The sequence below is a fragment of the Pantherophis guttatus genome, chromosome 5 (assembly GCF_059756535.1).
Source record: "Pantherophis guttatus breed Tessera chromosome 5, ASM5975653v1, whole genome shotgun sequence".
Taxonomy (NCBI): domain Eukaryota; kingdom Metazoa; phylum Chordata; class Lepidosauria; order Squamata; family Colubridae; genus Pantherophis; species Pantherophis guttatus.
In genome coordinates, this window is record NC_142067.1 from 16,181,651 (window position 1) to 16,193,653 (window position 12,003).

The 12,003-nt window shown below is 41.5% G+C and overlaps 1 protein-coding gene across 8 annotated transcripts in view; it reads left to right on the forward strand.

Moving 5' to 3' along the window:
• Nucleotides 1-7,813, forward strand: part of CNTN5 (contactin 5) — an 827,378-nt gene extending 819,565 nt beyond the window's left edge. For all 8 annotated transcript variants that reach the window (XM_087894620.1, XM_087894619.1, XM_087894622.1 and 5 more), the window contains one exon: nt 892-7,813. In XM_087894620.1, coding sequence (XP_087750746.1) covers nt 892-995 — 104 coding nt within the window. In that variant the 3' untranslated portion in view covers nt 996-7,813. The remainder of the gene's footprint in view (nt 1-891) is intronic.
• Nucleotides 7,814-12,003: the final 4,190 nt, after the last annotated feature.

A 12,003-nucleotide genomic window follows, 5' to 3' on the forward strand; every position in this document is an offset into this window, starting at 1 on the left:
TATATTGCAGGCTATTCATCCCAGGCTGTCATTAAATCACACCTCAATATTGGCATGTTAGGGTTGAAGTCCCAAAGTGCTTTTTCTTTCCTTCAAAAGGCAACTGGACTGAAGATTCAGCAATTCAGGCTGAGAACTGAGGACCTCTCAGCCAAGAAGCTGTTCTCAAGAAAAATCAGTCCAGTTGCCATTGGAAGGGGGGGGAGAAGCACCTTTGAGACAACTATGACCTGGATGACCGGGAATCTCCATAGACAGTTAGAGTTGAAGGCCATTAGGACAGATCTTTTCCATAGAAGTGATGATGTAATTATTGTCGCAATAGTCATAGGACTGATGGTTAGGGTTATTGTCTTGTTATATTTATTTTTTGTGGACTGTTTCCTCTGTCGGGAGTTTGTAGCGATCCAGCCAGCATACAAGCAAATAATTCAGCAGGATTCATTATATAGAAGAAACTTCTTCATATACAATAATATAAAACATGATGCATGTATACAATACCCATGCAGCTCTTGCAACGTGGTAGAGAGAAGAAGAAAATACCAAGTACTCTTAAGCAAAGACCAACCAACTCTCACACAGCACAGAACAGTTAAGCTAAGCCACGCCCAGGCTCCAAGTCATCTCACATGGCTCACACAACAAATCCTATGTCTCAGTCACCAAACAGTTCCCATTGGCTGGCTTGCTGCTATGACTATTCCAGTTCATAGATTCTTATACACTGACAACATCTTTGTAATGTTACTATATTTTGATGTTCTCAGTAAACCACCCTGAATCTGTCTGATTCAGAGAGAAAGGAATATGATCAATGAATATGATCAAGAGTACCATTTCCAAAATGTTATAGTAATTTTTCTTCTTCTATTGTTTCGATCCCACCAGGTGGAAAAGTCACCAATTCTCAATCCAGGTTAAATGCTTTTACCACTTCTTCATCAACTGTAACATTTCTATTGGTGTTGATGGTCCCTTCAACGTCATGGTGAAGATAGAAGACTTTTCTCATTTCTCTGGTTGCTTTAGCGTGATAATACCAACGGATGGAGTTCTACAACCAGGGAGAAAGCAAAGGAATCTCAAAGGTGCTTTTTCAAAAGGCAACTGGGCTGAGTTTTTGTTTTTTTTCCTGAGGAAGAAGAAAAAGACATTTCGCTTCTCATCCAAGAAGCTTCATCGGTTCTTGGATGAGAAGCCAAACATCTTCTTTTTCTTCCTCAGGGGAAAAAAAATAGTCCACTTTTTTTTGAAAAAGCATCTTTGAGACAACGATGACCTGGAGGACTGAAAATCTCCTCAGACCTATCAAAGGAATGTTTCAGAAATGCATCTACTGCATCCGGAAGAATATTGAAGGAAATAACACAAAAATAATCCACCAGGTGTCTTCTCTTTGGTTTCCATAAATGTTGTCTTTGGGGAGGGAGGGGGGTGTTTTTGCCCGATAGAAAATATGCAGATTCTTTGATATAAACTTTTGTAAACAAATAAGAATTACGTCCAATTTTATTTACCTTTTTAATTGTTTGTATATTAGCTAGCATCAAATCTTATACCCTTAGTAAATTAAATGACTGGAACAGTGCATCCATTTTGTTTGCACTCTTAAGGGTTTTAACAATTTTAAGAAGAAGAAAAATATATAAATATTTGGATTCTAGCGAATTATCCCTCCCCTTCTCAGAAGGCTGAGTTTTGTTTTAATTTTTTTACTTATCAAGAGAAAAATGCCATGATGTGACCTGGTTTCAAAAATGACCGTAGCTAATGTTGCCTTTAAGGGGGGGAAAAATCATATAATTATGATCTTTGGTATGGTGTGGTATTTTTTCTTCTGTTTTCTTCTCCGTTTGTATTCTCCATGCACATCATAAACCACTTTTCCAGATCCATGTAAACCGGAAGCCTATTGAACTGAGACTAAAACTGAGGCCTCTCATTTTGTATTAGATATTGTCCACTAACAATAAGGGAGGGGAAAAAATGGCTTATTTTTAATAGCATAACTATACATGATAGGGCGCGCAGGTGATCCTGAAATCATTGTTGGACACTGAATCCGAGTCTTCGGCCATTGCTAACTGCAAGTATGAAATTAATGAAGAGAGACAAAGCTGTCTTCCCCAAACAGCTTTCTGTCTTTAGACCTTTATTTTTGTAGTTCCTTTTGTATGGTACTGTACTGTCTATATTTGGTGATTTAGCAAAATGGTATCAATAAGCATTTCAAGATTGGAACGATGTGGTGTTGCCTAGATTGTCCTTAATAATGAACCAAGGACATTTTTTTTTAAATGTCCAAAAATGAAAAGGAATATGGTTGGGCAAATGCTTTTAAGGTTCTCAGGCTTAAGAGTCAAAGCCTTTAACCTTTCCATATCCAAGGTCTAGCGTCAAAACAGCCTGTAGTGTTGGATCAATTTTTAATTCTTATCATCATCATCATCATCTCCTCCTCCTCTTCCTTTTTCTCTTCTTCTCCTCCTCCTCTTCCTCCTCCTCCTCTCTTCCTTCTCTTCCTCTTCCTCCTCTTTCTTTTCTCCTCCTCCTCTTCTTCCATCTCTTCCTCCTCCTTCTCCTGCTCCTCTTTCTCTTCCTCCTCCTCCTTTCTCTTTCTCTTTTCCTTCTCCTTCTCTTCCTCCTCCTCCTCCTTTCTCTTCTCCTCCTCCTCCTCTTCCTTCTCCTCCTTCTCTTCCTCCTCTTCCTTCTCTTCCTCCTCCTCCTCCTCCTCTGCCACCATTGCCACTGCCTTCTCCCCATGTCCCTATGCATGTTACTTTCTCATATGCAAAATACTTCTGTACCAAGGCATTCTATCACAGTAGGGCTGAAAAGGGCTCATGAGAAGATGGATAGTGCCAGAGAATTTGAATAAAATGAATACTAATATAAAGCTTCCCTGCACATACTTATGCGATCTAGAAGTAGCTTCATTATGCTTTCTTTTTTTCCAGAACATGTACTGTAATGGAACTTTACATTATATTCAAGAGAAACTGTCTTTTTCTCAACCACAACCCAAATATTTGCACCCTGAGTTGTTTTTTTATATATATATTAGTGGTCTTCCCGTCCTTTGCTCCCTATTATCTTCAACCATCCTATTTCAAGAGACAGAGTGGGACAAGATGAGATTTTTTTTAAAAAGCCCTATGGTGTTAAATTAGTAAAAGAAATTTACTTTAGGAGAGAAATATTTTCCCAATGCAGGTTGTGGAAAATGCCGACAAGCACACAGAGAATTGGCTTTGCATAACCAATAATTTGTATTGACAGCACATTCCACTCTTACTAGAATTTGCTTTTGAATAAAGAATAATAGAGTTGGAAGGGACTTTGGGTGACTTTTAGTCTAAACTCTGCTCAAGCAAGAGACCTGTACATGGTTGTTTGGTCATAAAAACTTCCAGTGATGGAGTACCCTCCACTTCTGGAGGCAAGCCATTCCACTGATGAATTGTTCTCACTGCCAGAAAATTTCTCCTTAGTTCTAGCTTGGTTTTCTCCTGGGATAACTTTCCACCTGTTACTTCTTATCCTGCCCTCAAGTGCTTAAGGTAGGAAGTAGACCGCCTTGTTTCTGTGACAACCTCTCAAATATTGGAAGACTCACCCCTAATCTTTCTCTTTGATAGATGAGACAGTTCTCACAACTGTTTAACACCCCCAGTCCCTTAATCTTCTTTGTCGCTCTTTTCTGCACTCTTTCTAGAGTCTCAACATCTTTTCTGTATCGTGGTGATCAAAATTGGACACAGTACTCCAAGTGTGGTCTTACCAGTGATGTGATCCAGTGGTGGGTTCCTCCCGGTTCGGCCCAGTTCGGCCGAGCCGGTAGCGGTGACAATATGACGTCACCAAACCAGTTCTCTTTGTTCGGGAGCTGCCCCCCCATCCTCCCGCCTGCATTATTCTTACCTTTTATTTAGCCCCACCCCCAATCTATTGCTGCCTCCCGAGTCCCAACTGATCGGCTAGAAGAAAAAAAATTGTTTAAATTCTTGCCGCAGGGCTTCAAAGGGCCGCCCTACAGATGATCAGTGTTAAAAGGCAGTGTGGTGGTAGACCAGTGCCTCCAAAAACAAATGAGTAGACCGGTACAGCTCTGCAAGCAGTTAAAAGCCTAGTAGACCAGTACCTCTGCTAAATCCTAAAGAATTGTCACATGACCATCAAGCCACACCCACAAAATAAGCCATGCCCACAGAACCGGTAGTAAAAAAATTTAGAACCCACCCCTGATCTCAACATCTTTTTTGTGTCATGGTGATCAAAATTGGACACAATACTCCAAGGGTGGTCTTACCAGTGATGTGATCTTGATACTATCGCTCTTTTGATGCAGCGTAGGACTGCACTGGCTTTTTTTTGGCAGCTGCAGCACATTGTTGGCTCATACTTAAGTAGTTGTCCATACCAAAATCCCTCTCACCATTACTGCTGTTGAGCCAGTTGTTGCTTTAAAAATACAAAAGGATAAATATCATCAAAGTATACCAGAAGCTTACCACTCCTACAATGAAAATTAGATTTTCATTCAGAGCCTTTCAAAACTGTCAGATGGGATTGGTGGATGACAAATCCAGAAGTCAGTATGTTATACTAGACCTCTGATGAGGTTATTAGACAATCCTTATTGCATCCTTCCCAACATGTAGTGGTCACTTAACCATTACCAATAAGAGAAGATGGGTACTCGCAGAGGTGGTATTCAGCAGATTCTTACCAGTTCTGGAGAACCGGTAGCGGAAAAGTAGTTCGGAGAACTGGTAAATACCACCTCTGACTGGCCCTGCCCCATCTATTTACTGCTTCCTGAGTCCCAGCTGATCGGGAGGAAATGGGGATTTTGCACTAATCTTCCCCTGTCATGCCCACCAAGCCATGCCACACCTACCAAGCTTCACCCACAGAACCGGTAGTAAAAAAAATTGAAACCCAGCACTGGTACTCGGGGTTGGACTTTGGAGTACTTGGTGCTCTCTGAATTTGGTTGTTTGTTTGCTTGCATTACCCAACTAGGTATCATAGCCAGTGCCTTACTTAAACATAACCATCATACCAGGGTTATGTTGGTAACATATACATGATTTAACTCTACATACCATAACATTTACATGGAGATGCACATAGAGTGATCAATTCCATTATTTGATTGGAAATTACAAAATATAGTGGGGAAGCCTGTGACCACTATATCTATATACCTCCTCAATTTTGCTGCTAATTGTTGGATTTACAGCTACAGCTTTCCGTTTTTCTTAGTGTTTAGCAGTAAAGCTCCCCTGTATTAGATAGCTTTTTAATTAAAAGTTGGTCTTAGAAGAGTGTTTTGAAAATAGGGTGAACAGTCATCGCTAGCAGTATTCAGCAGCAAATGGAAGAGCTATCAATATCAAGACATAAAATAGAATGGAATAACAGAGTTGGAAGGGACCTTGGAGGTCTTCTAGTCCAACCCCCTGGTACCATTTCTATAGTATAGTACCCTATAATACCATTTCAGACAAATGGTTATCCAATCTCTTCTTAAGAACTTCCAGTGTTGGAGCATTTACAACTTCTGGAGGCAAATTTAATTGTTCTGTCAGGAAATTTCTCCTAAATTCTAAGTTGCTTCTCTCCTTGATTAGTTTCCACCCACTGCTTCTTGTCCTGCCCTCAGGTGCTTTGGAGAAATAGCTTGCCTCCCTCTTCTTTGTGGCAGCCCCTGAAATATTGGAATACTGCTATCATGTCACTCACTAGTCCTTCTTTTCATCAAACTAGACACACCTAATTCCAGCAATCATTGTTTATATGTTTTAGCCTCCAGTCCCCTAAAACGTTATTCCTCTTTAGCTCAAAAGATTTCATTACTGTCAGCATAACGACTTTATCACATATGAGTTTGTGGAGGGTTTTTTCCCCCAAATAATATTTTTAAAAAAACCCTGAACTTGCCAGTAACTTAATTCATTTTAGACAATGAACGTGAATTCAGAAGGAGGGTTCTTTAGATGAAAATGTGTCATCAAATCCAGATGAAAACTGGAGCTGTTGAAATCAATGGTATTTAAGTTAAACAAGAGTAACTAAGTCCCATTGACTTCTAGTGTTTGACTCTAGATCACGGATGTCAAGCTCACTACGTCATGTTGATGTCACATGATGTATCATGACATTTTTTTTTGCTTTTGCAGATCTGGGGTGGGCATGGCCTGCATGTGACACATCTGGGTTGCGGGCCACCAGTTTGACACTCCTGCGATCTTAAAAGGTGTTCTGACTTAGGCTTCCCAAGAGCATGAAGCAGACTCCTTGTCCTGACAAAAACCCCTTTTTATTTAGTTACTGTGAATTCCTCTCATTCACATCCAGCAAAGTCTTTCAAGGGAGAATTTAGAGTCACAGACCTTATCTGGCTTGGAGAGCTGCCAGGCCGATATCTTCAAAACTTGGCAAGAAATCTCTGCGAGTCACGAACCAATTAAGCAAACTAATTGTCTCCTGCAAACTCCATTCCCCTTTCGCTCCTCTTTTATTCCCTCTGGGAAGGGCCATTCATCGTCCATCTGTGGCCTTACTCCCAAATCGACCCTTGTTCTTTAGGTGTTCCCTTCATCTGGCAACTCTGTGCATTTGCATACTGGGAACAGGCTCCAGCTGTTCATCTGCCTCACTGGTGTCTGACTCCGAAGGCAGCTGATAACTGGCATATGGCCCTGACCCCATCTCTGCCTCTGATGCAGAGCCCTCATCAGAGCCTTCCCCAGACTCCAGGACTGGCCCATGTTCCTCCCCATCCTCCTCACTGTCCGAATCTGCTGCCAGCTCCACTGTCTGCTGGTGGGCCACAACAATAGGTCTCAGTACAATCAAGTCGGGCTATCTGGCTTGTTTCAAATGTGATCATTCAGCCACATTACATTTCAGCAGTCATCACCTTTTCTGCTTCTTATAGTTTTATGGCCTCCGCCCATAAATCACCTCCTAATGACACCACACTAGAGTTTCCCCCATCAGGATCAGCCCCATGTTTTCTGTTTTTATTTTTCAGGCTAATGGTGAGTGGCATGTTAAAAGGAAAAGCTTTTTGAAGAGAACTAGAATTCTTGATAGGCATGTTTGGCATTTCATCACCCACAATGTGAACTCATATGCTCGCAGCATCCCTGTTCAGGACCAATAATATTTTGAATTTCTATCATCAGTTAAGATCTACTGTAGCAAACTACCATAAGCAGAGCAGTACAAGTTGCCTTGGTTATGATACATCTGAATGGCCATGATTTATTTAACTGCCCTGAAGTCAGCCTCACGTAAGGTCTTAACTAAGTTAGACAGGTATATGACATGCCTGGACAGAAGCTAGATTTTGCATAATAAGCAACATTATTTTTTAGTTACTGCCCTGTTACCATATTTACTACTTCATCAAAGACAACATCTCCATGTCATGATCCTAATTTGCTGACAATATTGTCACGGTGGGTTTGTTGACTGCAAATATGAATTCATTCATTTATTACACTTTCTTTGGATTACCGTGTAACAAAACAGTCCAACATAACTAGAAAGACTGTATTTTTGTATAATGTCCTAATAACTGAACGTGATTGGAAGGGGGAAAAAAAACAATCTTGGCTTAAAAACCAAAAAGAAGGTCCAACTCAAAAATATTAGAAAACTTGTATACAACTTGTATATATTTACTATATATAATGGTATATACTATGTGAAAGACACAGTAAAATACTGGTTCCTGTGTACTGTTCTTGTAACATTAGATCTTTTTAATAAATTATTCTCTTTTTATTGACTTTTATCTTATGTCCTGTCAGATACTAAATCATGTGGTTTCGTTTGTCCATGTCTAAAACAAAGGTAAATGGAGATTATTTGGGGGGAAAGTATTTGAGAGGGTGATTACCCGTATTTTTCCATATATAATTCATCCCCATGTATAAGACATAAAATGTTTCATGTAGCTTCTATAAAGCCATCACTATGCAGAAGCATCTTATAAGGGTGCAGAAGCATCTTATAATAGTGCACACTGTGCACTATAAGTCATCACTGTGCAGAAGCCATCTTATTAGAGTGAGTAATACAAGAAGAACAGGAAATGCATCATAGGAACAATAGAGATGAAACCTTGAATGGCAATGTGATATAGGAAACAATTACAATAGAGAAGAATGGTAGAGCTGCATATAAGATAGAGGCTCATCCGGCATGTGCAGCCTTCTCCTCTCGGCCTCCTGTGTGTTGGAAGAAATGTCCATCTGGCTTCAGTTCCAAGTGGGGAGAAAGACACTGGAAAACATGGAGTCTATTTAGAAAGATGGTTTAATGGTGGACAGGAGCGCATGGTTTGAGGTCCTGGGAAAAATGAGCACATGGGTGAGAGAGTGAAAGAGATTTATACCCTCTCTTGGGCCCCGCCTTGGAGCTTCTTGTTCCTGTGTAAGAAATGTATTCTGACTGGTTGTCAGACTCCCATGGGGCCATGCAGGGGTAACTTTGTAGGTTGTCTTGAGTCCCAGGCTTGGTTGAATCTTGCTGAGTGATGCAATCTCCCCAGTGTCAACTCGCAAAGCATCCCTGGGCTGCTCTCGAGTTGCTATGGGCAAGGGGGATGGGAAACCGATGAAGCAGCATGGCAGCCAAATACAAAAGCACATTCCACACACATCTCTCTCAAGGCTGTCTCCCAGGGTTACCCACAGCAGCTGGAGGGGAGTGATCTCTACAATCCACGAAATTGCTCTGTTGGCAAATGTGATTGATAACACACCCTGGGGGGAGGGGGGAAACAGGGTCATGATTGGGGCATAAATTACTTGCGGTCAGAGTTGGCTTCACTTGGAATGTGCCAACATGAAGCTCCTAATAAATAACTGGATTTCGTTTGAAGTTTGGCTTGAGGCTCATGATTTAGTTAGGGCATCCATCAGAACCCTGACACCCAGGTGCCATGTGGTGAGATGGGTAGAGGGCTAATCCTATTATGTCCTGAGGGTGAAGGTCTTTTGTATTGTAGGTAAGCTGGCCCAGCCTTTTGTCTTGTAGATAGGTTGGCACCAGTCTTTCTGGGGCTATTAGCAAAGGTGGGGCCTGCTTTCCAAGAGCATGTTTCTCCTTTTCTCATCCAGGGAGGTATAATATTCTGCATTTTTAATATTTCCTAGAATATTTCATTCTTCTAGGAGAGGGGTGGGTGCTAACTTTCTACATGTGTATAAGACAGCGATACATTTTCAAGTAAATATTTTAAATAAAAAGTAGCACTTTTTACATGAAAAAATACGGTATTTAAGTGTGGCCATAAACCTCTGCTACATGTGAATTTTGTATCTGTTTAAGGTGACAATTGACCCAATTGTAAGATATTTAGCAACATTTTCTGAAAACCTCAACAAATAATTTCACATCAGTAGGATCCACTTGGCCCCAAAGATATCTGAACCATTGTTTTCCAAAAAGATAGCTTCTAAATTGCATCAAGCTTTTAAATAAAACATCATTCTCATTTTAAATTAAAATAACCGCATCACCAAATGTTAATTTTTTTAGATAGGGGGAGTGGGATTGAAGATGCATGTAAGATGTAAAATGCATGTAAAATGAGTCCTACGGGAGAAGGGCGGCATATAAATTACATACATACATACATACATACATACATACATACATATATACATAAATAATTCCCAATTCTTCCCTCACCTTCCCCCCGCCCAAAAAAGGCAAATAATTGTATCTTTTTTTAAACAACATGGGAGGTAGGGAAGATAGTTCAGATCTATGCAAGTTTGAAAACAGAATAAACCTCAATGATCATGTCAAAAAGGGTCAAGAAAACGATGGTCCTATTATTCCTCCAAGCACTTGCAAAATGCATATCCTGTAATCCAGGGGTGGGTTCTACTTACCTTTACTACCAGTTCACAACGGGAGCGCGCACGCGCCTTTCTTCTGCACATGCACAGATCGCCAATGACAACATCTGGGGCAGTGGGTGGGACCTCCCACCAGTTTTACTGCCGGTTCTTGCGAACCGGTCTGAACCGGAGGCAACCCACCACTGCTGTAATCCCAGGAAAATATTCAGCTGCAGATTAATGCTACATAAATTGTCCCCATGCCATCCAAAGTACATTTTGCCACTGAAGACGAAGCACTGCAGAACCAGTTTGATGCAGTGGTTAAAGAATCAGACTAGAAATTGTGTGACCGTAAATTCTAGTTCCGCCTTAGCAACTAGAGAAAGTCACTCTCTCAGAGAGAAGGGTTCTTCTAGGAAGAAGGCAAGGGCAAATCATTTCTGAAAAACGTTGCCAAGAAAACTGCAGGGTCTAGTCCTGGCAGTTGCTAGGAGTCAAAAATTGAATCAAAGGCACACACACTCACAAACACAGAGAGACAGAGAGAGAGAGAGACAGAGAGAGACAGACACAGGGAGAGTGGGGGCAGACAAGCAGAGAGAGAGAGAGAGAGACAGAGACAGAGACAGAGAGAGATGGAGACAGAGAGAGCGGCAGAGAGAGAGAAACAGAGAGACAGAGAGAGAGAGACAGAGACAGAGAGAGAGGCAGACAGGCAGAGAGAGAGAGACAGAGACACAGAGAGAGACAGAGAGAGACAGAAATGGAGAGAGACGGAGACAGAGAGAGCGGCAGAGATAGAGAGAGAGGCAGAGAGACAGAGAGAGAGGCAGAGACAGAGACATAGAGACAGATAGAGAGAGAGAGACAGAGAGAGAGTCAGAGAGAGGAATCACTGAGCAATCAAATATTTGAACTGAACTTCTGCCAACTTTCAGTGGCCGGGAACATGCAAAGGTTACACTAAGCAACCTCAACAACAAAAAGCAAGATGTTGAGCTTGACAAGTACTCTCGTGTACATTGTTATATTAGGAATGAAGCTTGAGAAGCTCTCTGGAGTGCCTACCCAGTGCTTTGCTCAATAGAGCAAGAAATCCAGTCCATTCAGCTCTGAAGCTTCTGCAATGGCACGCAATGTTATCCATGGCAATGTTTGACTTTGAATTGTATGCCAGAGGCAGCGATGGGCAATAAATTCTATTCATTTCATTGAAATTTAATTAAAGCTGGTTGATCTGATTATTCTCCCATCATATATTTAATCATTTTCCACTCGTTACATTAAAAATTACAATTGGTAGCATTTGGACATAGCAGCCAACTGGCAATGGAGTCGTAGTTTCTGGGAGTCAAATAATATCAAGAACCTCTGCTCTTGGCTGTAGCATTCCTATATCAGGAACACAAGTGATTGTGCTCTTCCAGATGCCTGAATAATCTAACAAAAATGTTGAGACAGTGTTCTCAACTAGTTGAGATCTTCCAGGTAATTTACTGAGGGGTGTCAAACATAAGGCCCGTGGTGTATTTGCCAATGAAAATGGAGCATGGGAAGGCTGTGTACATCACCCTGCACCCTGCACCCTGCACATTTTCAGCCATGATGGCCTTCTGCAGCCCACTGCCGGTGACAACGGAGCATAGGGGGCATCCCCCAGTGCTCCGTTTTCACTGGCAGGGGGCTATCAAAACAAACTAAAAACAAAACAAAAGGAGAAATGTTTCCCCTTTTGCATTTGAGCATGCAAGAAGAGACAGGAAAGGAAAAGGGGAAAGAGGAAAGAAAAAGAAAAAGAAGGGAAAATGGGAAAAGAGCAAGGAAGGAAAAATAAGGAAAGGGGAAGGAAGAAGAAAGAAGAAGGAAAAGGAAATGAAAAAGAAGAGAAGGAAGGAAGAAAAGGAAGGAAGGAAGGAAGAAAAGGAAGGAAGGAAGGAAGGAAGGAAGGAAGGAAGGAAGGAAGGAAGGAAGGAAGGAAGGAAGGAAGGAAGGTTATGAGAGGGAGGGTGGGTCTCAGGGAAGTCCTGCCTTAGCACTTGGCCACCACAGGTCCCATGTCACACCCACCTTGGCCATGCCCCACATGCCCCCTGGCCCTTCGAGATCAAACCCAACCCTGATGTGGCCA